A 24,229-nucleotide genomic window follows, 5' to 3' on the forward strand; every position below is an offset into this window, starting at 1 on the left:
AGCTGTGTGCTTGTGTTTAATTATAAAGATGAGGTTAATCTTTCTGTTCTACAAGAGCCTATGTTAGAATGATCAAACTGGGCTAAGAGATATCATCAGCATCATCCTCCTGTGTGAATGTGCTCCCTCACATTAATTAAATGAACTTCTATTGGTGTGAATAAGCAACAAACTGCACTTTCACATCACTTCCCAGTTTCTGTGGTGCAGATTAAAAAAGGAAGTGGAAGACTGCTGGAAGTGATGACTTTTTTTATTTTGTTTTTAATATTTGAGTCCTCTGTACTGATCATCATTCTTGATTTTGATCATCATTGCCGACCTAAAACAGGAAAAGTTTTATCTGGTTCAATGAAAGACACTGGCAAAAAAAAAGGTTATTTGGTTTTTAGTGGAGTGTAAGTAAATATTATAACTATGATCATCACAAAATAGTTGTAATTACATCACTGTGTCATCTCAGATCCTTTTAAGCTCACATAGTCACTTTTATCTGCGCTCAGCAGCAAAACACATCAGCCTGACAAAATGCACAGACTCTTAGGCAAAACCCAGGGGGTAAACGCCCATGAAGCACCTGCTGTTGCTCCAAATATGAGCATAATAACAAATGGGAGCAAGCCAGTGTACTAATGCTTTTAGGAGCTCATCTCTTATGGGGGTTTTGGTGCCTGGACAGTTAGAGGACACAGTTAGCAGAGGTCTCAGAGAACATCCTCATTATTCTCAGAATAAATTATGCTCTCACTCTGCAATTAGCAGGGGGCCGGTGGTCTTCGGCTGTATTCAGCTGTCAGGTATTCAGCGGGCATCACTACGTCCTCACAGCCACAATGGGATTTCATTCACTGTTTCTCTGGCCTAAATATCCACAACAGCTGCTTTGTGGATGTGTGTGTGTGTGTGTGTGTGTGTGTGTGTGTGTGCGCGTGTGTGTGTGTGTGTGTGTAGGTGTGTGTGTGCGTGTGCGTGCGTGTGTGTGTGTGTGTGTGTGTACTTGTTTCTGTAGTGTTTTGGGACCTTTTGTAGTATGATTTCCAACCTGCTGAGGACTGATGGAGCCTATGATGACCAAAACCCTTAATTTTTAGTAAGGCAAAAATAAACACGATTGGAAGTCAATACAAAGATCTAATATATTTAGAAAGACAAATTTGTGTGTGTGTGTGTGTGTGTGTGTGAGAGAGAGAGAGAGAAAGAGAAAGAGAGGGAGAGAGAGAGAGAGAGAGAGAAAGAGAAAGAGAGGGAGAGCAAGAGATCCCTGAAATACAAAGACTGTGATGTTTCATTCATTACGTTGTCAGCATGAATAATAGAAAGCTAATTGATATGCACCACCTTATCCACTCGAGCATGCATGCTTCCATCAGGGATCACAGTCTGAACTAATATTTGTATGGCTTAGCAGTCATTTCACTTTCAAATTCTTCGAAAAAATGCAGTGATGGCTGAGAAGGACAGATCGCATGGCAGGAAAAAGTAAGAATACATGTTTTCAGTACCTGACCGCAGCAGGCAGTGTGACACAGAGGGAGGTGTAAGGTACATATTGAAGTCCAAGAAACCGACTTTAATATATATATATATATATATATATATATATATATATATATTCCTTCCAGATGACTGAATGAGCACTAAGTGTCTGTATGTGATCTTTAGGACAATAACTCCTTTAAGAAAATGTTGGAATTTCTGTTTCAGCCCTGGATGGTGAAATGATCTGTATGAAGAGAAAACAAGACTGGTACATTGAGCCAAAAGTAACACACCCTGTTCTCACACATCAAAAAGGGAATTTAATAGCTTTCGTTCCAATACCCATAAACTAGTCAAACTAAATTGTGCATTTATAATAGCCCAATATAAAGAAGACAAGATTTGATCTTCCACAAAATTTACTTCATTCCTCACCTTCAAGTCCAACTAAAATACATACTTATATATGGAAACACAAACAACTAGAAGGCACACAGAGTATCGGTATCTAATTTATGAATCTTCACTTTCAGGATTTCTCTCTGGTCTGATTAAATAGGTTTATATGACCGAGTTGTAACCGGACAATCATTTTATGCATAAAAACGACCAAAATTCAGACCTAAACCTTGAGTTTTTTGGTTTATTTTTGTTCTCTCATACATATGCTAAAAACATAAATGTTTCTCACACACTTGGTTTATCTTTAATGCATGGAATCAGACCTCTGAGTTTAGCTGATCATTACTTGATCGCCCAGAAAATGTCCACAATTAGGAATTTAAGAAGAAAGGAGAATGAAAGAAGCAGAGAGGAGGAAAGTGTGTTTTCTGACAAAAGAGAACTGAAGGATAAACACAGCTCTGAAACTGTGAACAATGTGCCTTTCACACTGCTCTGTATGCATTTAAATTGCCTCCAACTTGAGATACCTCAGGAAACTGAGATACATGTACTTTCTTGTCTAGTTATTGTGCACATGTATAATATTGTGAACTGGTTCCCTCACTGATTCACGCTTCTTTCAGAAAGTCAAACTGAAGAAGACATAGGTACAAAACAAATGTATACTCCCACAATCACATCCATTCTCCGAATTGAGGCTTCTGTGTGTAGGATGTTCTGCAGTCTGAGCTAATAGAGCACTTCTGCTCATGTGATGTCGTCCAATCAGAGTATGGCAGGCTGACACACCCTCAGGAGGATGTGTGGAACTATGCGGAGGCGTGATGCAGGCAGAGTGTGTGTGTGTCGGAGCAGGCTCCCAGTAGACTCGGATGTTATGCTGATGGCGAGCCTTTCAAGGAAACTGAGAGGTGTCCAAACCCGACTCCAAACCCGACTGCTGCAGGAGCACATCTTCAGTTCATGTCAGCACAGATTTAATTACACACGAACACACAAAACGTCCAAAGACAAACACTCTTGGGAACACTCAGAACAATCAGAGGTGGAAAACAGGTATCTCACAGCGAGTTGTGCAGCTCTGCAAAGAGGGCTGAACTTCCCTCCATTTTATCACAGCCCGCAGCTTCATTATTGGACTGCCAAAATGGAGGTTTGATGGAGACCACTACAGATTAAAGGAGAAGTACATGAAACGGGACAAAAAAGGAGAGCTGCTTTTTCTGGTGGAACGGCTGGAAATTGGGTAATTCAGGGTTCCCTAAAACATTTGTAATTTTGACATTAGGCTGTTTTTGCCTGTTGTTTCAGATTTTTAAAGGAGATTTGTATCTCAAATTTAAATGATTAACCTTTAAGACCTTAATGTGCCTCTCAGAGTCCTGTTTTTGGAGCACTTTGTTGTGGCGCTGAGCTCAATAGTTGAAATACTCCACTCTGACAGGTGGCAATATTACACAAATTAGTCTACCTTTTCATATAAGAAAGAAAGACATTGTTTCTCATGAAGAATTTTGCAGCATCCCATTTAATGGGTATTTGGTTGCAGCATTCTTCCCTGTGGAATGCTCTATTCACTGAAATCATTATTTTAAGAGACCAAGATCAGTAAATGAAAACACACCTTAAGTTTAAATTCCATCTTCAAAAGTATGTTTTTAATCACAAATCTTAATAGCAATTAAAGTGTTTCATATAGACCAGGTTGGCTTTGATTGTTTATCAAGAAATTTAATGACCATTTGATTTTATTGTACCTAGGTTTTCTTTAGTTTGACTTTCTGAAACAAGCGTGAATCAGTGAGGGAACCAGTTCACAATATTATACATGTGCACAATAAGGCAAGAAAGTTTTTTGACCATATCATAAATTTTAGAGACATTTTCTAACTCTAAACTGGATAGACTTTTGAATGCTTAATGAATTTAATCATAACAAGCGATGTACATCTGTGTGATGGGGGGATGTGGCCTAATTAGATTAGTGTCCTATGTGTATAATTATTCTGCAGATTATTTTCTTTAGGCAAAATATAAACAAAATATCTAAAATATGAAGTTCAAGATATTGCAAACAGGTAACCAACGTCTTGCTTGATTAAAACAACAGAGGATAAATTGGCTAAAGTGGAACCATTTCAGATTACATATTGACAAAAATAAATATATGAACAAAACATGATGAATAACTCACAGAAGACAAAAATACATACAGTTCCATCTGTTTATTGATTAACTATAAAATATTTACTTACTAAAACAATTTCAAAGAAACACTGATAAACGTGGTTGCTGTCTGTAAAAAAACAAACAGGGAAAACAAAAACGGTTCCTTACACATTTAGTATAGGGTGACAGAATATATGTAGCTTCGGATTTCTCTAAAATGTATTCATTTGCATTTTTACAAGATTAGACAAAGTATATTCTGATAGTTTTCTTCCCTCAACAGCGAAGGATCATTTACAAAACTTAGATGTTTTTTCTTTGCGTATATTCTCAAAATAATCTTTTCTCTGTAACAGGACAATAACGATACTGAAGGAACAGCAGACGAAGAACCAGCCTCCAGTCCACCTCTCTCTCTCTTTCTCATATACTACTGTTTGCTCGCTCTTCCATTTCTCTCTCTCTTTCTCTCTCTCTCTCTCTCTCTCTAGCAGCTAGTTTCTGGTGCCCGTCAGCAGTATTGCTTGAGAGGCGTGGATGATTGTTCAGATAGGGGAAGCAAGAAGGCGGGAAATGAACAACAAAATAAACGTTTTAAAAAAAAAAGCACAGCAAAAATAATAATTAGATTTTTAAAAATTACTAAAACATAATAATGACAACATATACAAAAATCAGGCTCTTAAAACGTACGAAACAAAACAAAATAAAGCGTAGTGGAGAGTAAAAGTGTGTAAGTGTCGGACCCTGTTTAGGCCGGAGACTGGGCTTTGGATGGAGATAAGGGGGCAAAAAGTAATATTTGAAGGCAGTAACACACACCTGTAAAAGGGGCTTTCGGGGGTGTGTAGGTGTGTGTTATCAAGAGATAAGACTATGATGTCTTATCAGCCTCCTTACACACACACACACACAAGACATACAGAGAAAAGTGCTTTAGCAGCTCCAAGGGTAAACAAACATTCATAAACGGGCACTTTAAACATGTTCACTCTGCAAACAGCGGCACGACCTGTGGATCCGCAACACTCCGATACCACGCCGTGATCCAGCCGCACCGCCCGTCACTCAAACGGACATAAGAGCAGCATAACCAGGAAAATGGGGGGCTTTAGCAGATAATTATTTTAGCAAGTTAAAAAAAAAAAAAAAAAAAAAAAAAAGCAAATAGAGTCACTCTGTACCTGGTTGAAACTATTTTAAATACGAATAGATTAGCAGCACATTTTAAGAAAAAAAAAAAAAAAAACCTTTTCTGGGAGAGACTGTCGTGTCTGGATTATCCATCAATGCACACTGAAATGCTTGATTTAACAGAAAGATGCCATAATGGCACACGGGTTCTTCTAAACAGTCTGCAGCCGGCGACGGCAAGCAGAAACACACCAATGTGGAGGACAAACCAGAAGGTCTCCAGATAAGAGTAGAAAATATTAACACCTATTGAATATCAACAAGACAGTCTTCAAACTCTGCTGAAGGGCAGAGATAAAAAAAGCAAAGAGTAGGCATGGGTCAGGTTCACGGTAACAAGGTAGCTTTACAAAAGTTTTTAAAAAGTTACGGTTCAATTCCGTTAACGTTTTCTGGCATCCAGTTCCTATGGGTTAAAGTTGTTTTTTTCGTTTTTTTTTAAAAAGAAAAGTGCTGGTGTGACTGGGAGTACTGAACACTGCCAGTCAGCTGGCTGAAATAAGGCTGCAACGCATATTTGGCAGCTTGGAAATATTTCCAGTCACTAAAAACACATTTAGTTGTTATGTGGAAAATAAAGGAGAACAATCTATGCACTGCCGGTCAGCTGGCCACAAAGGAAAGGGGTACACCTTTCTCTTGCTAACTGGAACCAATTCTCGCTTATGTTATAAATAAACGGGTTAAAACATTATGCCATTACATTTTTATACTGTACTTTCACTAAAGTTTATCATACCGTGATTTACCGGGAGAAGAGGGAGCAATGCCGCTATATACAGTAAAATGCCATATATTTTACAGACACATCTGACAGCCTTTAGAAAACGGTATGATAAAAAAGGCAAAAAAGACTGGGATCAAATTAACTATTCCTCTGGACCTGAAGACATGAAGGGAGACAAAAATAAACACATTGTTGGCAAAACATTGTTATAAGGCCTGGGAAAGTAAGGCGGCGTATAGCACTCACGATCCTGAGCATGACATTCAACAGTCTTACTGAAAAAAAAAAAAAAAAAAAAACAGGAGGGAAAAAAAAATTACACTTTAATGAGACACATAGAAAAATAAAACATAGGTAGCTAAAAGAACCAGCAACTAGAATGTGTAAGGATGGATGTGGCTGCACTTGTTTTGTTTACCTGGGTAAAGTAAAGAGAGGGTTGACCGGTGGGAGTAAATACTTGAGGAAGACACAATACAAGACTCAGAGTCTCCTTATTCAAAGTGCACTCATGTGGAAATGGTGATTGTTTGGAGGGAAGCGTGCGATTAGAGATGGCGAAGAAACCTTCCCACAAAACAGCAGAAGCTGAATCGTAATAAAAAAAAATATGAAAAAAAGGAAAGAAAGAGAAAGAAAACACTAAACGTAGGACACTTGAAGGTTGCAGACAAAGTAAGGGGATGAAGGAAGCCTGGCTGTGGAGAATGAGTGTTTAAAATTGAGTTACGCTGATCGAATCAGTTTCGACAGCTGCACGGTGAAAATCAGCGCCATGACCTTGATGAATCTTGGACTGACTGCAGTGTTTATAACCATTAAAGAAAAATGTTCCCACTGACTGGGATTCCTGATCCCAATGTTCCCACACACAGATTGAGATCAAGAGGTCATCCTTTTGTCCTCCATTCACCCGCAGCTTGTAGGCATTGGCCGGTTACCAGTACCAAGGAGGCCATATTGGTTTTGGTAATTTCATGATAAACAAGAAATAAAAAAATAAAAATAAAAAAAGGCAACATTTTTAGATTTTTGTGTTGAAATACAAAATATTACATAATCTTTTTTTTTGGGGGGGGGGGATCATAAAAATACTGTTCTTTACTCACATTTCTGTATTAAAATGCTCTTTATTGGTTTGATTTAATATTGTAATCTTAGATTTTTAATCGGCTTTAGGTAGAAAATGATCTTACCAGAAATAAATAGTTGAAAACAAGTTTAACTTATCTATAAATGTGTCATGTAATGATGGAGTTATAAACTTTACTGAATATGACTACATTTCTCTCTTTTGTGGTGAAAAATGTAAGAAAATAAAATCTTTTGAGAGCTGAGAAGCCACTCACAGATAGTTTGTAAGTCATGCTACACTTGACAAGCTGCCGCTGTAAAGCAGCAGATTGCAGGCTAGCGACCCAAACAGTCCAAGTTGTTAAAAAGCTCATATCAGCTTCTTAAACTTGTGGTGCTCCACAAATAACTAAATGGGATGCAAAAATATTTTAAAGAGCTAAATTTCAGCGATTTCTCATTCTTTATTTTGGTTAAGTATTAAAATCAAAGTAATAAATGTCACAGAAAATTATAAGTTCATATATTATACTATTGACAACAAATTTGTCTGATTTGAAGTAGGTGGGGGGACCGAGTTCACTCAGGTTATACTGTTTTAGAAACAGCAGGAATAAATGCTTTTTTTCTGCTTTAAATAAAATCGGCTATATTGGGTTTTACAAATTTTTGCTAAATAAAGTGAAACCTTTTTTTTTTTTATCTACTCAAGGAGAATCTGATACCAACCCATGCCTACTAATTTACAGCAGTGCAGAAACGCAATGCTGAACATGGGTGTAAAAATGGGTAAATGTGATCCTCCGACTGCAGCTGGTGTCCTTTCATAGAGTGTTTCAGTGTGGATTTGTACACATGTACAAAGAGAAATCCCCCCCAACCCCTCAAAAAAGGAAAAAAAAAAAGAAAAAGAAAAAAAAAAGAGAAGTGCTTTCAAAGATGCATCTCTTCCTCTCCTTAGCCTGAGTTAACGAGGGAGTCAAATTTCAACAGCGCAGGGACGCTTCGCCCTGAGCTCCGATTGTCAGGAGGACGGCGGGGGATTTGCGGGGGGATAAATATCAGGAAACGAGACTTTTAAGTGTTTCTAAGTGCTTTCTGTTGGATTGCGATGGTAGGAGTCTTCCTCTCATCTCTCTGTGCATTTCTTTCTTTGCGTCTGTTGCTCCTGCTGTTCTGTACACACATTTATACGACTGAAACAGGACTGTAACATCACCACGGGAACATCATAATCACAACATCACACCAGCTTTACCCCACCACCCATACAGGGCCAACAGGCATGTGCCCCCCCCTCCTGTTTCATCATTCACAGTTCGTTAAAGCTTCTTTACTGTTTACCTCATCAGAAAGAAAGTACTCTGACATAAATCTATCACACGAAAATAAAAACACCTACACTTTCCTCTAGATACCTGCGTCTCTTACATAAGGGGAAGTATTTACATTGTGTTTGTACACGTGTGAGTTTACATACAGTATGTGTTTGTTTCTGCAGGGGAGATATTTACACGCAATAGGAAGTAGTCATGCCTTTGTCCCCCAAGAACAGAGTGGGATAACGACGTCTGTGTGTGCAAATGCTTCAGGAGACCGGTCCTTTGTTTTTCAAATTGTTTGTTTGTTTGTTTTTTAATACTGTCTGTAGTGTTTCCCCATCTCCATAGTCAGAGCTGTCCTCGACAGTCTCTTTTTGTTGAAGTGTATCATGGTATGGGAGCGGTTCAGTTCACGGAGTCACGGTTCCAAATCAGAAAAAAAACAAACAAAACAAACAAAAACAAACATTAACATCAGTGATCAGACCGCAGATTGGGCCGAACTCCCCATGAGGTCGCGTCGTGATTTGGTTTTCAGTAGCTCGTCTAGCAGATGACCGGAACGCCGTCCGTGTTGAAGATCATCCCGGTCGTGGGCTCGTAGGTGCCGGCCAGGTAGTAGAGGTCCTCGCTGTCGGCGTAGCGGCGAGTGTGGATCATCTGCTCGTACTCCTCCACGCTCACCACCAAACACTTGTGGCTGATGGTCTGCACGTCGTTCTCGTCGCTGTGGGACGACTGGTACAGGGCGCGCTGCGACACAGACACAGGTTGTAATGAGGAGCGATTTCCATCTTACTGTCAAATACTTGGCATTCAGACATTAGCGGATGCCTAAACGCCAATTATGGATGGAAACTCGACTAAAAACCCACCTGTTGAGGATTGTATTTGAAACGAAATCAATTACAAATTTATTGATGGAACTTGACTTAAAGTCGTGTTTTGATTGTTGATTCTGTGTTGCATTGTGTTTCTGTGTTTGAAATGATGTAAAGCACTTTGAAATGCCTTGCTGTTGAAATGTGCTATACAAATAAAATTTGATTTTGATTAGTATCATGCAGACAATAGGAAAGATTTTCCAAAAGGCCAAAAGTCATTCTTTAGCTTAATTAATTTTTAAACAAATTAACTTTTCTGTATAGATTTTTTTTTCATTTGATCATTATCAGTTTACTTGTAGAGTGAAGCAGATTTTTATTAAAAATGTCTTTAAATACAACAAGTTTACAATTTGGAAGTGAAACAAGCCCAAACTTTAAATAATTAAACTTTCTGTATTGCTTAATAACTAGGATCTAGGGGCCGGACGATTCGGCTTGAAACCGTGTAACGATGTGGATTATATCAGTCAATATCAATAATTATTGATTACTATTTTTTTGTAATATTTAAAATTCAGAAAGCCTGGTGGAGTAGCCAGTCCAGTTTTTATCGTTGTTTATTTTCAAGCAGTTTATGAGGCACAGTGGCAAAACCTTTAACTGCTGCTGAGCAAGTTACTGAGAAAGTTGTTGCTAGGTAACCACCACTTAATCAAGAAGGATGTTGCTAGGTAACCAAGGAGTTACCTAGCAGTGACTTGGTTGATGCCAGCAACCTTGCTTAGCCGGCCATGAGAGGTTTGGCGGCCAAAGCCTTTCCTCTGCCTACATCTCCCAGAATGCTGTGCGGTTCTGGATTGGAGTTCAGTGAAATTATTGAGCATTCTATCAGTTGTTATATTTATTGACATTTATCATGTGTCTATTGCAATATTATTGCTTTATTGTTCTATTGTAGGATCAGTTGGAATGTATGTGTGACTGAAGTGAATTGATTTTTTTTAAAGAGCCTCAAAACGAGATTTGTTGTGAATTGATGCAGCATAAATAAAACTAAATTGAATTTTTCTTTCCAAAATGCCTTTTCTCCTTTCTGTAGAGGTCAGCAATGTTCACACGTTTATGTCTTTGATGTCTATGCCTCATAAGTATATGAGTAAGTTTGAGTGAGTAATTTTATTTTTAGATTTTTTTTGTTTGTTTTCGAATTAAATGGCATGTCTGGTCTTTCCTATTTTGAGGAGCGACTCTGAGATATTGGCTCTGTGTCACGGTCTAATTATGGAACACCATGGAAACAGAAAACAATGAATTATCGATTAGAAATTCACAGAAACTTTGATCAACTCTGAACAAATAAAATGAAAAACCTATTAAAAAGTCAATTAAATTTATTTCAACAGTTTGCTAAAGATACCAATATGCGCCACCTTTGTTTAAACATGTTTATGTTTCACAGAAAACACGATAAAAATGATTAAGTCAGAATTGCAGCTCTAGTAATTTAATCTAATCAGTTTTGCAGAGTCAGCTGTTTGCTCTTTTACAAGGGGAAATATTTTGCACAAGCTACTTATTTTGACAAATTAATAGTCTGCCTATGAAAATCTTTGTCTAACAATAAATGTAACTATTGTGGCAAACAATATTTGTCTACAGACGAATAAGAATAAGGAGAAAAAAAACCATCCACCCGCACTGCGAGTTACATGAACAAATGGTGACATCAAAAAGAACATGCAAGTCTTGCAGCCCTCAGTGTGCTGCTGTTGTTGGCTGATAGACGGGAAACAGTCTCGACAAGAAAGCTGTCAACTCAAACAATGAAAAAGATTACAAAGCTGCTTGAAGGCAGAGGTAGAACACAGTCAGATGTGTCTAGCCTTCAGGACAACTACAAACGAAACGTAGAGGTCGGCGAAGGAAAACACGCGGGTCGATAAAGAAAAAATGTCAAAGTATCAGAACTGAAGACTAAAGGGAAAAAAATGCCTGGCAGTGCAGAAACAAATGGGAAACATAAACCAATCTCTAAAAAGAAGCAGTCATGGGTGGCAAATGATCGGATGAAATCCATATTCCGTTTGCCGAGGATAGACGCATTTCGCCAACGAACACAGAGCAGTTCAAGCTTTTATAGAATATTTAAATTTACAACCAGTTGATTATTTGTCTTGATCTGAACCCAACTGTGAGTTCAAGCCGCAGCCACGGCATTTAAATACCTTTTTACTGAACTCTTCTCCTGTCAACAGTTTCTTGGTAAATCCCCTTCATGTCGTTGGAGCAAGCAGCGTTCAACAATCATGGACTATTTCAAAGCACAGGTCTGTTTTTTTTTTCTGAACATTTAACCGTTTTTCACACTTCACAACAATGGTTACAATGAAAGAAAGACTATACTGGCTGCTGCTGCCTCCTGTTTGCCTCTGTGCTCACATATTCACATCTCCCGAGGGAGAAATGCTCAGAGAGCAGCTGAAACACTAGTCATTAGTGTTCATGATGTTCAATGTTAAGAAAAAAATGCTAGAAATGACATTTCCCATGCATTTTGAAAACTGTAGTCTTACGATTTCTATTGAGTTCCTCCTTTGCCTTCTTCAACAATAATCGTATGTGGGATACAACAGCAAGAGATAGTTGGATTTTGAGTTCCTCTCACCTCCATGAAGTCTTTCCTCTGGATGGAAGAGTGCAGAGCCGCTGGTAAAGACTGACCGCACATCTGATCCCAGTTCTACGACCACAACAAAGTCATATGCTTTAACAAAACGAAGCCCTTCTCAATAAATCTGACCAATAACACCACTGGTTTGAATGGTGCTATGGAACAAAATATAACTTCTTCTTCTAAGGTCTGACCTTCTTATCGGTGAGTTTCTTGCCAGGGTTCGTCTCCTCTGGATGGTAGAACCAGTTGACCCGGACCACCATGTTGCTGCCCCAGGACTCCCACATGCTCTGGATGCGGCCGATGAAGGGCAAGTTGGGCCGCCCGGCGGACAGGAACACGGCGCAGTCCCCGATGCGGATCATCTCTCGGCCACGCATGATGGCCTTGTAGAAGAGCTTCTTGGCTTTCCCCTTCATGCCGCGTCTCTGGAGAACGACAGCGGGAGGGGAAAGAATGTGACTTTGCGTTCGGGTTTTCTTTTTCATTTATTTAATCATTTCTCAAAGTTTTGTCCTTCTCACCTGAGTGGGTTTCCCAAACCACTTCCAGAGCTGTCTGGCCGGGAGGAAGGCAGAGATCTTGGGTCTGTTCTCCACACTGGGCAGCCTCTGACGTTTAGCCAGCTCCTTCGTCGTGGGCAGGTGGACCCCCTCTCTCCTCTTGGGCTTCCCCGCCTTTCCCTCTTCCCCGCTTGGCTTCGGTTTCGGTGGACGGCCCCTCTGTCCGGAGCCCTTCCCGGTGGCGGGCTTTGTAGGTTTACTGGGAGCCGGAGCGGCTGAGACTGGAGGACTCGATGGGGAGGGAGAGTCTGAGTGAGGAGATAACTCTTCCTCCTCCATTTTGATTTCCACCTCTTCTTTCACCTCCTCCTCCTCCTCCTCTTTGATGTTGTCTTTAGGTTTGTCCTGTGTAGGGGTTTTCTGCAGGGGTCCAGGCGGCGGCGTAGGGGTCCTCTCCTCATCTGAACTGCAGGACGAGTCATCAGTCGACGACGAAGACGACGAGGACGACGAAGAAGAAGACGAAGAGGAGGATCCAGAGCAGGACGAAGAAGAGGACGAGCAGCTAGAGGTGCATTTCTTCTTCTTCTTCTTCACCTTCCCATTTTCCCCTTCTTCCTCTGACTCGGAGCTGCTGCTGCTCTGAGACTCCTCCTTCATTCCTTCATCTTCTTTTGTTCCTCTTTTTTAGCCTTCTCTTCTCTAGCGCCCACTTCCTGTCCTCTAGCTCCAGCCCCCCGACTCCCCAGCTGGTCCTTAGCCAGGACTGAGGTCTTGTAGGCAGACTCCCTCTCAGGCAGACTGGTCGCCCTCTCTGGGCCTCTCATCTTCGCCTTCAGTAGCTTCTGGTTGGCCGAGGAAGTGGCGATAGGGGCGTGGTCACGCCTGATGTCGCGTCCCTCCAGCAACATCAAAGCCTTGGTCTTTTTGGTTTTCGGGGAAGTGACGCCTTCGTGGTCCAGCTTGACGAGGGGCTCTGCGGACAAGGACTTCCTCTGTCCAGAGATGGGCTTGGACCTGGAAATGGGTCTGGAGGACATCTGGTCTGAAGATGATGGGATCTTCAGTTTGGGTTTGGGCGTGCCAGCTGGTGTCAGTGACGCCGACGATGGTCTGGGGGTCAGGGACGAACTGGGTTTGCCGGTCGGCAGCCTGGAGATGGGGCTGGGGATCGGTCCGGAGCCGAGGCTGGATCTGCTCTGATGATCCGATTTCATTTTGGACGAGGAGACGGAGGCGGGTCTGGGTGTGGACGCAGCGGCGGGTTTGGGTGCAGAGGAGGAAACGGTGATCGAATGCCTGGGCGCAGGCCTGCTGGCGGTGGGGCTGATGGAGCTGCTGCTCTCTTTGTCTCGCCGCTGGTTGGTGTAAGAGGTCAAATTGGGCTCGCTGTACAGATCCACCGTCAGAACCTTCCCATACGTGGAGGGGTAGAGAGAAGAGGGGAGGACCCGGGACGGCTTGGAAACGGGAGACTGGGCCGTGCCACTCTTCCGGGGCACCGGACTGGGCAGAGTGGGGCTGCTCGCGGAGGACGCAGCGGAGTTCTTTCGGTCGGGTTTGGCCGGCGTGGCCATGGTGGGTCGGGACGCGGGGCGGGGCTTTTCCTGAGCAGTTTTCTGGACAGAGGAGGTTCTGTCCTGGGCCGGTTTTGCTGGAGCTGGAGGTCTCTCAGCGGACTGGGTGGAGGGGGGTGGAGGATCAGCTTTCTCCCGACCGTCTTGATTTATGGAGGCGTCTGAGAAGCGGAAAGGAAACGGGGATTTTTGATTTTCTTTTTCTTACAGCAAAACACAGATTTTTATGAAATTATGATTATAAGCGCCAGATTGTGAGATTCTTTTTTTTTTTTTTTTTTTTAAGTTTTGAGAGTTAAAGTTATAATATTATCAGAATAAAGACACAAAAATACAGGAACGGATAATTTGATGCTCATGTGTTAAAAGATAAAGTATGTCTCATTTGCAACTTCACAAGATGCTCAATGTTCCTCATTTTAGTCTTTTATTATTTTTTGTTTAGGAGTTGTCTTAGAATTACTTCTTCATTCTACTATTATTATCACTTTATTCTCATTTTTTGATTTTTGATCATACAACATTTTTCTCGTATTGCTATGACTTTGTGGGTAGTATGAGATTTTTTTTTCAGAATTATTTTATGGTTTAATAATTTAATTCTCATAATACGGTGACCTTCTTTATCAACTTTTCTCATAATATTAGGACTTAATAATTGTATAAATTTCTCCTTGCAATATTATGACTTTTCATATTATTGCGACTTTTCCTTGTACCATTGTGATGACCTACTTTATTCTCATAATATGACTGGTACAACATTTTTCTTGCGTTATGACTTTTTTCCTCCTAATAACTTTATTGATTAAATTTTTCCTAGCCTGGCCGTAACACTGCGTCATTTATTTGATAGTGTTCTGCAGAAATATCTGCATGTCGTAATGCACATTTGAGAAGTGGAAGGAAAACGCAGCAAGTTTTTAAAATTAATTTACAAGTACAAATCTGTAATATTGCCGCTTCACGATTACAAGCTAGTCTTTGTTGCTCTAATCCATAAATACATATAAATAACATTGCAATTTGTGGTTGTGATGTGATAAAGTGTGAAAAAGCTGAACAGCGCTGTCTCTTGGACGTGCTGACATTTTCATTCTGTGGCATCATGAGTTTTTGTTTTTTTTTCCCAACAGTTCAGGGAGCACAAATCAGCAAGAAACCATCTCTGAAATGAAAACATTACATTGCAGAAGTGCTTACCCGGCCAAATAACAGCCAGGGTCAGCAGATTTGTACACGCAATGTGTCGCAGATTACAGGTCCTGGTTTAGACTTTGAGCCTCACACAACAACAAAGCGAGAATAAAGTGAAATCAAAGGCGACAGACGGGCTAAAATATGGGACGTCTGACACACACGATTCATACTGGCTCCAGCTAGCGACAAATGGCTTAAATTGACAGCCAGAGTTTTCTATTGTTTTGTTTTATATATACAAAATAACAGACTTGTGAATAAGGCACTTCAGTGGGTGGACCGGACAAAACAACATGTCTGGTTCTTGTTCCTCTACTGACTTCAGTGAGTGAACAGATGGCTGGACATCGATTGTTAATTTTGGCCCAGTTTTACTCCTAGGATCAACACAGATATGTTAGAACGTGACAAACATTCGCTGATGTTAATGCAGATGTACGACTTCTCTTCTTTACTTTTTTGAATCGTTTCACTACACTAACATTTGATATGGAGTTTGGGGAGTATTCAAGAGAAACATAATGGAGAATTAATCACACTAGAAGAGGCGATGTCACACTTTCAGAAAAGTAAAAGGATTTTGCCCTTTTAAAAGAAAAAGATTGAATTAATACTCAAAACCTTCTTTATCATCTTAGAAACCCCCAAAACAACCTTTCTTTCTCTGCGTTTCCTCCAGCTTCATTTTGTTTTAAACGCCTCACTGATTTTCTTTAATCAGTAACAACATCCACACTGAAGAGTGTTGTCAGTGTGACCTGATGACGAGTTACGGTATGTCCACCAACCAAATTTCTGGGGAAAAACCAGGAAAGGCCAATCAAGCTGAAAACATTCAAGTCAAACATCCGTGTTTTTAAGCTCGTCTCCTCCTCCCTACTACTAACATTCATAAGAAATGCTAATGCTAAACATTGTTTTGTAGCGACCATTTACTCCCCTGGTGGCCTCGCTGTCTGTGCTACATGTGTGACATCACAGAGCAGGTTGTACCTGGTTTGGGTTTTGGCTTGCGGCCCGGTTTCCCTTTGATCCTGGGCGTGGTCTCCTCTGGCTTTGCTCCCACCTCCTTGCTGCATTTGCGCACTCTCCTCCTGGACGGGCCGGCCACGAGCAGCGCAGGGGACGGCTCTGCGCCTGCGAGAGAACAAATCAAAACAAAAAAAATATGGATTTGTCCTTCCGACTCCAAAAATACAAACTGCGCCCTCCTTATATTTAAAAAGAAACTTTAACTGTTTACAAGAAGAAACGAAGAAGTCATGCCAAGTATTTTTGGGCTGGTTTCTAGTGCAAATATGCAAGTACGCCGAACTGAAATTACTGATTTAAGCGAACTGTTCCTTAATGTCGAGCTCCCCTGACATCATTTCACTTACACACTGGGAAAATGTCTTTGTAAGATTTTGTGTTTTTGCAGTGAACAACTCGAGTTTCAATCTACAAACTCCTGACTGAATCGATATGTTTGGCTGTTTTGGGAAATTTTATTCTTTCACGAAAACACGCTGGAAGCTCGTTGCTTTGAAAACGTAACGCAAGTAATTCAGCCTCAGACGTGCAGAAACCAACAGAGATGTACCCAAAAGTTTCAGTACTACCTCATGAACTCCATTTCCCTCATTTCGCTTACTTAAAAATCTCAGGCAGGGTTCGGCTTTGAGAAAAACACATGCATGCAGACACAAGCAGAAAGATCAGAGTCGCATTTGAATATCTGGGTATTGAGTGATATCTGCTGGGAAACGAAAGCAAAATCACAATCTGAGAGCAAAAAAATGCCACGAGAGACAAGTTTGTTTGGAGCATATTTGTGATTCCTGCTGATGGTTTCCCCGATGAGGAATGAAGCCGTTTGTGTGTTTGCTCACAGTGGATCTTGTAGTCCGGCGGCAGCAGCCTGATGTGGGAGAGCGGGATGCGTCCGGTGTCGCCGTCGTCAAACTCAACTGTGATCAGATCGTCGTTCTCATCGATGTCTGAGCTTCCTGTTTGGGAGGAATGATAATAATAAGAAAAAAAATGTTAAAAGCGTCTTCTGAACAACGATCACTGCCCGCCATGTTTAATAAAGGAGCATCAACTATTGCATGTAGAGGAAATGCCGGGTGTGCCGCGGTCGCACCGTTGACGACGGTTCCAGGGTAAAGGCAGCGGTACTGCTGGCTCCAGTAGGCGGCGATCCGGGTGCCCTCTGGGAGGTAACGCACGGACGGAGGCTTTACGTCGATTATCTGGAAATGCGCGAGATTTCAACGCTGATTTTTCCCATTTGTTCAACACTTTTCATGTCTCCACCTCCCCAAAGCAGCGTGGAGGAGCAGACGGACGTACGTGAGAGAGCTGCGGTTTACTCACAGCTTCCTGCAGCAGTTGTTCCAAGCAGTAGATGTGCGGTCGGTTGCCTCGCTCCCCCTCCACCACCACACTGTATCTGCAGACAGGAGGAGAGGAAAAAAGAAGGAAAGGGGTCAGAGGCGTTGAGGTAACTGTGCAGTGGCTGTGAGTTTTAATTATTTAATTTGATTTTGAATCTTTATCTTGGTACCGAGTCCCCTGACGGGTACCAGGTAGGGAAGGGTGTCGTTTTGTGTTTTTTTTTTTTTTTTTTTAACTGCCGGCTTGTTACTTCAACTTGGACTGAAAAGCAGTGAAAGGCAGAAGCTTCCGCCGTAAGAAGTGAATGTAAAGTTATCTAAAAGAAAATCAAATAGCAGAAAAATCCTGATATAAGTTACATGTTTTTATGCCACACTATTATTATACACATAATTTTAAAGTTAATGATTTTGAGATTTTTACAAACACAAATCTGAAAAGTGTGGTGTGCATTTTCCCATTTACTCTTGCACCTTTAAATAAACGACAGTGTGTATTGGAGCAGTCACGTAATTAATAGAGTCCATCAAATAAAACACATCATCCCCGAAACATGGTAGTGGCAGCATTATACTGTGGGAATATAATAATTAAAACGGTCTAGTCAAATTCAAGACCTAATGAGAATGTGTTGTGAAAGTTGAAATTATTGACTTGCAGGTGAAACTGCAAATAAACACAACACTGGTGAGATTTTTATCTGTACTTTTAGTGTTGACTACCCAAAATCTTTCACAAAATATCCACAAAAATACTGCAATCAGTGACTTCAATGGGATAAAGAGCAGAAAGGTGCAACATGTTCAGCGCATGTTCAGCTTTATCTGTAGGTTCAGAGCCTTCGGATGTGCTCACATGTCAGGGGAGTGTACGGTGTTGACGTGTCCTGCGTAGAGAAGCTGGTCGTCCATCGGGATCAGAACTCTGAGCCCGTCCACCAGGGAGTCCTTATCCAACACGCACTGCACTGGAGCTGAACACGACAACACAAAGCAGCCGTTAGCGCGCTTCTTCTCTCGGCCCTGCAGCGGACGGTGTGTGATTGAGCGGATGCCGACCGGGTGTGGACGACCTCTCGGAGACGCTGCTGTTTCGTGGCGGGAGGAGCTCATCTTCGCTGAAGCTGCTGTCCTGGTTCGGCTCGAAGTCTTCGTCTGCCGCCATGCTCTCCATCAGCCGGCTCACGGCGCCCCTGGACGGCTGCGAGGAGACCCCGGTGATTCGTTAGCGTTTAGAAAAACTCACAGACAACGCTCAAGGCGAATAAGAAAAGCAACTGTTTCAACTCAGGACGAAATAGCCTACATCAAGCAGTCGGCTATTTTGCGCGGCAGAAACATTTTCTGTAAAAGCAGAAAATATTACCAGGTATTCTTGGCCCAGTTTCCAGAGCAAATATCTAAGTAGATTTGAATAAACAAAACTGGCTTATGAATAACATTTTATCAAGAAACAGGGGCTTGTTTTAAATCAATAATTCCTGATCGATTAAAAAAGTACTAGCTATAAGTGAAATAAACTGCCAGAGGAACTAGCACTTTTTCATCAATATTACAAAAATATTGACTTAAAAAAAAATAATCTCCTACATCTTGCTGAAACGTTACTGCTACGCTGGTTTTTCCAAGTGTACTAATATACTTGAAGTACAAACTAGACCAAAAATACTTGGCAAGACTTATATTTTTGCAGTGTTGCAACAAATTTCCCCTCCTTACTGACCTCCCTTGCTTTGTTTTTGCCTTTAGATTGGCTTTTATGTGCCGGGCTTAGAGGCGCTGGCCCATCAGAGACAGGACTGCACAAAGTGGACGGGCTGACCGGCACAGAAGGGTCCTTCTGCTTCTTTTTCTGTTTGAAGAGAGGAAACGTAAAGAAATGAGGAATGTGTATGAATGAAAAACAGCAGCTAGCGTCTTCTGGACAGATTTCCATCTTAGCACACAGACTGAGGGTGTAAAGTTCCCAGACTGCCTGCAGTTGCCCTCTCTCGTCAACAACACGACACAGACAGCAGGAGAGAGCTGAAGCACAGAGAAACCCTGCTGGCACTCCGACGCGCTCACTCAGAAAAATGTCAAGAGAGAAGAAAAGGACGCAGAGTTTGAGGCTGGAAGGAAAAATACGGGGAAGATGATGGAGAAGAGGACTTGTTTTATTCAGCGAGGTGTTTTCACACCTGATAGTCTGGTAGAGTCGGTTCGACTGGGGAACAAAGTTGCAACATTTTCTACGTTTTCTGCTGCTGCGGTTTGCTTTCTCTCTGAACGGGCTCAAACTGTCCAAACGCTTTGAAAAACCTGTTTCCCCTCCTCGCCTGCGGCGGCGCTGCAGCCAGAACCACTGAGGGAAACGACATGAAACCCTCTGAAGAAGATAGGAGTGCAACTGCCTTCTTCACAAAATGTAAACAAAAATGGAGTGGCATCAGATTTCAGCAACGACTATTGTTGAAAAAAAGACTACAAGTCTTTTCTCCAGCTGCTGCTAGACACACGCGCTGTATTTACCCAGAATGCCATGCATTATAGCCTGCCTCCAACCCTGATGTGCGTCAAAAAAAAGTGAGCTCTGGTCTGCCTAAACACCTGTGTCTCAGTTGAAGCGAACTCTGATGGGGTTCGAATGAATATGTGGATGGTGACTTTAATGCAGAGCATTCTGGGTAAAAATATCCAAAACAAAGGTAGGAGTCTAGCGCTAGCGGGAGAAACGGCTTGTGATCTTTTACCAAAGACAAGAGAGAAATCCTTCAACCGCTAAAATCTGATGCTAGTCCATTTTTTTGTTTATATTTCGCGAAAGAGGAAGCTACGCTCTTCTTCAGAGGTTTTTGTGCCGCTTCCTTCAGTTGTTCTGGGTTCAGCGCCACCAGAGGCGAGGTGCTGCAGGGGATTTTCTACTGGTTTGACTCGTTTGACACAGTGCAGCATAAAGGTGAATCGCACCAGCTGAAAATGCTGAAAATTAAATTTTGTTTCCAAATTGGTCTAAGAACTGCCATAGAAGCTTTTCTGCAACAACTTGTAGCTGTTGACAAACAATTGCCGTACTTTTATCATGTCTTTTCCCTCTCGGACCGCAGGAGGGGTTTTCGGTTTGGAGGACGGCTTCGGGGTGAGAGGCGGAGCGGAGGCGGAGGATGAGGAGCTCTGACTGGTGGAGGAAGACGTCGACACGGACATCTGACTGGCGTCGTGGAGGAAGATCCGCTCGCTGCGCCGCCGGTTCCAGCCCTCGTCCTCGCTGAAGCCCCCGACGCCGGCGGAGAGGTCGAAGCTGAATCTCCGCGGAGATCGAGGCGAGGGGCGGGCTTTCGTCAGAGGCTTTCGCTTGACCGGCAGTGCTTCGTCTCGCTTGGTGGGGCTGGGCTGGTCGCCTCGGCGGGTCGCCGGCGGCAGGTGGGGGAGCTCGGGGGCGGAGCGCCGCCCGTGCAGGAGGGAGGGAAACTTCCTCTGCCTCAAGTCCGAGCCGGAATCGGACCACTCGCACTCGGGTGAACCTGACAGAGAAAATGTGATGCAAGGCATTCTCAGTTGGTTTCAGGTCTGGACTTTGACTGGGCTATTCCGTACATTTCAAGTATAGCTTTGCTTCTGTGTTTAGAAATGGGCAAAAATAAACTACTCACAGGCCATGAAATTTATTCAGTTTAAAATGAGAAATGTTTCACCTGTTGAACAATATTTGTTTATGAAATCTCTAAATTGTTTAAGATCCAAAACATAAAAAAAGGAGTTTCTTTTTAAAAGAAACACAGACAACCAAAAATATTTCAAGGGCCACACTTTGGACATTCCAGCTCTAGCAGGTTTTCCTTCAGAATTATTCTGTATTCACCTCATTAACTTCCTTTTTCATAACGGCAACATCCTTTTTCTTCCATCTTAAAATAAAAGAAAAGCACAGAGAACCATTTTTGCCTTTGGTCCAGCAAAGCAAAATTTGTTCAAAGCTACAAAAACAACATGGAACAAATTAGCTTATTGGTCTCTATGTCTTTGTTTCAGTTTTTAGTTTTCAAAATGTAAAATGTTGTTACACTTTTACGTAAGGATGTAAGCCTTATATTGTAAAAGCCAAAATATTGGCACCAATATATTGGCACCAATATATTGGCACCAATATATTGGCACCAATATATTGGGCGCTATTAATCATTGTCTAACATATCGGCCTTTGGCTAATAAATAAAAACTTAGCAGAATATTAACAACCGATATTTATTTTCATCTTGCTGCTGTTTATTTATGAAGGGGAGAAAGTTTGACATGTGAAAGTGACAGAGAAGCAGCAAAGGATTGTGGGTAATTTAATTTAAACAGAGAACCAGTAGTGAAGTCAGCAATGTGATTGCTTTTTTCAAGTTGTCTAAAGAGTAGTCATAAATAACATTTACGATATCGGTAAATATTGGTCATCTGCCTTGACGATATTGAGATTGTCCCAAATGTTCATATCAGTGCATCCCTACTCCTACATAGAGATTGAATATATTTTTTTCACTTGAATGTAACATTTTTAATGGAAAATTATGTCAATAATGCACACAGTTTGGAAGTAAAAACCTTATTCCATTATTTGTGCATGTACTGCATTAAAAAAGTCCTGTAAAAACGCTTAAGCTAGAAGTTATTTTTTATTCTTTAGGTCAAAGTTTTTAGGAGCCACCAGTCTAGTACATAAAATCCCCCCAAAACACGTAGACGTTTACAATTTTTAACGGTACAATAAATTTGAAAGAAATCATCCAATTAGGAATGATGATCTATAACTTATCCAAACTCCGATAATTCGCGTGTGTTCGGGTTTACCCAGCATGCTCTGCCTGCCGCTACAGTGTTTTCCGTCATGGACGAGGCTCAACTGGGGCGGGCTGACAGGGAGGGCGCTGGCCGCAAACCTGGCCAGCAGACCCAGTCCGCTCTCCTCACAGCCGCCATCATCCTCATCGCCGTCATCATCGTCCGAATCCGACTCATCCTCTTCTTCATCCTCTGAGGTCTCTGTGTGGGAGAGAGAAAGCTTTGAGCACAGGCATGGAGACGGCTCGCAGCATCCGTCTGGGATTCATCTCTCACTTCGTGTCGTTTCTAATGACTGCGAAACGCAAAGAATCTAAAAATACAAAACTAAGTGGGATCTCAAGAACAATACATCTATGCAGTCGCACGCACACACACACACACACACACACACACACACATACACGCACTCCTGGAGGTGAAGATGCAAGATCCAAACCCACTGCAGCCTCCCTTCACGCCGTAAAGCTGCACAGAAACACGGAGCAGCGGAGCTTGAAGAAAAACCACGACCATGCACGAGGTGTGAGCAACACAACCAGACACACATCTGCAGAGACTGGGTGGGGGGTGGAGGGTGAGGGGGCAGGAGGTGAGTCGAAAGCCCGGCCTTGGAGATTTTGTATTAATGGAGCGAGAGGGTGAAGGAGGAAAAATAAAAACCTTCCGTTTTTGTTTTTTTTTTTAAGTCCGGCAGAGACGGACACACACTGTGGCATTCTGCTGGTTAGGCTGTGTGTTGCTGGAAGTTAACGGTTAGGTCCAGAGCAGCAGATGAGCAGGAGGAGCTTCTCCTCAGGGGTTAGTGTGTTAACAGCGAGGGTGGATGCACGGTACATGAAGGCTTAATGTTGCATTATTAAAGCAGAGTAGGCTGGGAAAACTGAACAGGATTCTTCTTTCCCTTTTTTTCCCCCCACTACAGTTTAAAATGAAACACTTTGAAATCTACTCATACTCCCCGAATGCACGTTTTGCACATTTGCCCCCGTTACAACCACAAACACCAAATTACTTTATTGACATTTTATGTGACAGACCGTCACAAAGTGTCCCAAACTTTAAAAGTCTTAAACAATCTAAATATGTAGAGTATTTGTTAGCTATGGAATGTCAAATCATAGTCATATTGAAACCATTGGTGAATGAATTTAGTTTATCATGTGCTAATTCCTCTGGCCACATAAAACCAAAACAGACATCTTGGCCTTCATGTAAGATTTTATGTAACAGCGCACGTCACTGAGCACACCATTGCCATGGTGAGGCATGGTGGTGATGGTATCATGCTGTGGGGATGCTTTACTCAGCATGGATTAGTTAGTGTTGGTGGGAAGATGGAAGGTTACGCTATCAAGCAGGACAATAACCATAAACATAGAACCAGAGTTATATTGGAGTTCACAGCATGTTGGACCAGTTAAAGTCCAGACCTGAGTGCAATTGAAAATGTGGTTGAAGAGTTAAACATTGCTCCATCCAATTTGACTGAGGGGTTGAGCTATTACGCAAAGAAAAAGGGATACAAATGTCAGACTCTGATTGCTGCAGTGAATTGTAGCTTTACAAAATAAAAGACCCAAAAGGCAGAGTTGGACTATAAACAGTTTCTAGATTTTGACTTGTGAAAGAGAGAAAAAGAAGAGAGAAAACATTCAACTTCAGTTTTGCATTACAACATATTAGGGCCATGGTAAAAAAATAAAATAAAGTTGAACTAATAAAATATTATGAGAATAAAGTCATAGTATAACCAGAATAAAATAGTATTACGAGAACAAAGTTGTAGTAATACGAGAATAAAGTAAATATTTTGAGAATAAAAAGTCTTAATATAACAATTTTTTTTTACATTTTTCTTAGCGTGGCAAAGACAATTTCCTAGAGCATGATG

The 24,229-nt window shown here is 41.7% G+C and overlaps 1 protein-coding gene across 1 annotated transcript in view; it reads right to left on the minus strand.

Annotated features, from left to right (window-relative positions):
• Positions 1 to 4,094: 4,094 nt before the first annotated feature.
• tnrc18 (trinucleotide repeat containing 18) overlaps positions 4,095 to 24,229 on the minus strand; it is a 63,439-nt gene continuing 43,304 nt past the window's right edge. The window contains 14 exon segments of the mRNA XM_044100697.1: positions 4,095 to 9,123; positions 11,863 to 11,937; positions 12,063 to 12,299; positions 12,396 to 13,036; positions 13,039 to 14,112; positions 16,145 to 16,288; positions 17,023 to 17,139; positions 17,277 to 17,385; positions 17,510 to 17,585; positions 18,386 to 18,503; positions 18,589 to 18,730; positions 19,253 to 19,381; positions 20,584 to 21,032; positions 22,345 to 22,536. Coding sequence (XP_043956632.1) covers positions 8,917 to 9,123; positions 11,863 to 11,937; positions 12,063 to 12,299; positions 12,396 to 13,036; positions 13,039 to 14,112; positions 16,145 to 16,288; positions 17,023 to 17,139; positions 17,277 to 17,385; positions 17,510 to 17,585; positions 18,386 to 18,503; positions 18,589 to 18,730; positions 19,253 to 19,381; positions 20,584 to 21,032; positions 22,345 to 22,536 — 3,710 coding nt within the window. The 3' untranslated portion in view covers positions 4,095 to 8,916.

The sequence above is a fragment of the Gambusia affinis genome, linkage group LG19, assembly GCF_019740435.1.
Source record: "Gambusia affinis linkage group LG19, SWU_Gaff_1.0, whole genome shotgun sequence".
NCBI classification, from domain to species: domain Eukaryota; kingdom Metazoa; phylum Chordata; class Actinopteri; order Cyprinodontiformes; family Poeciliidae; genus Gambusia; species Gambusia affinis.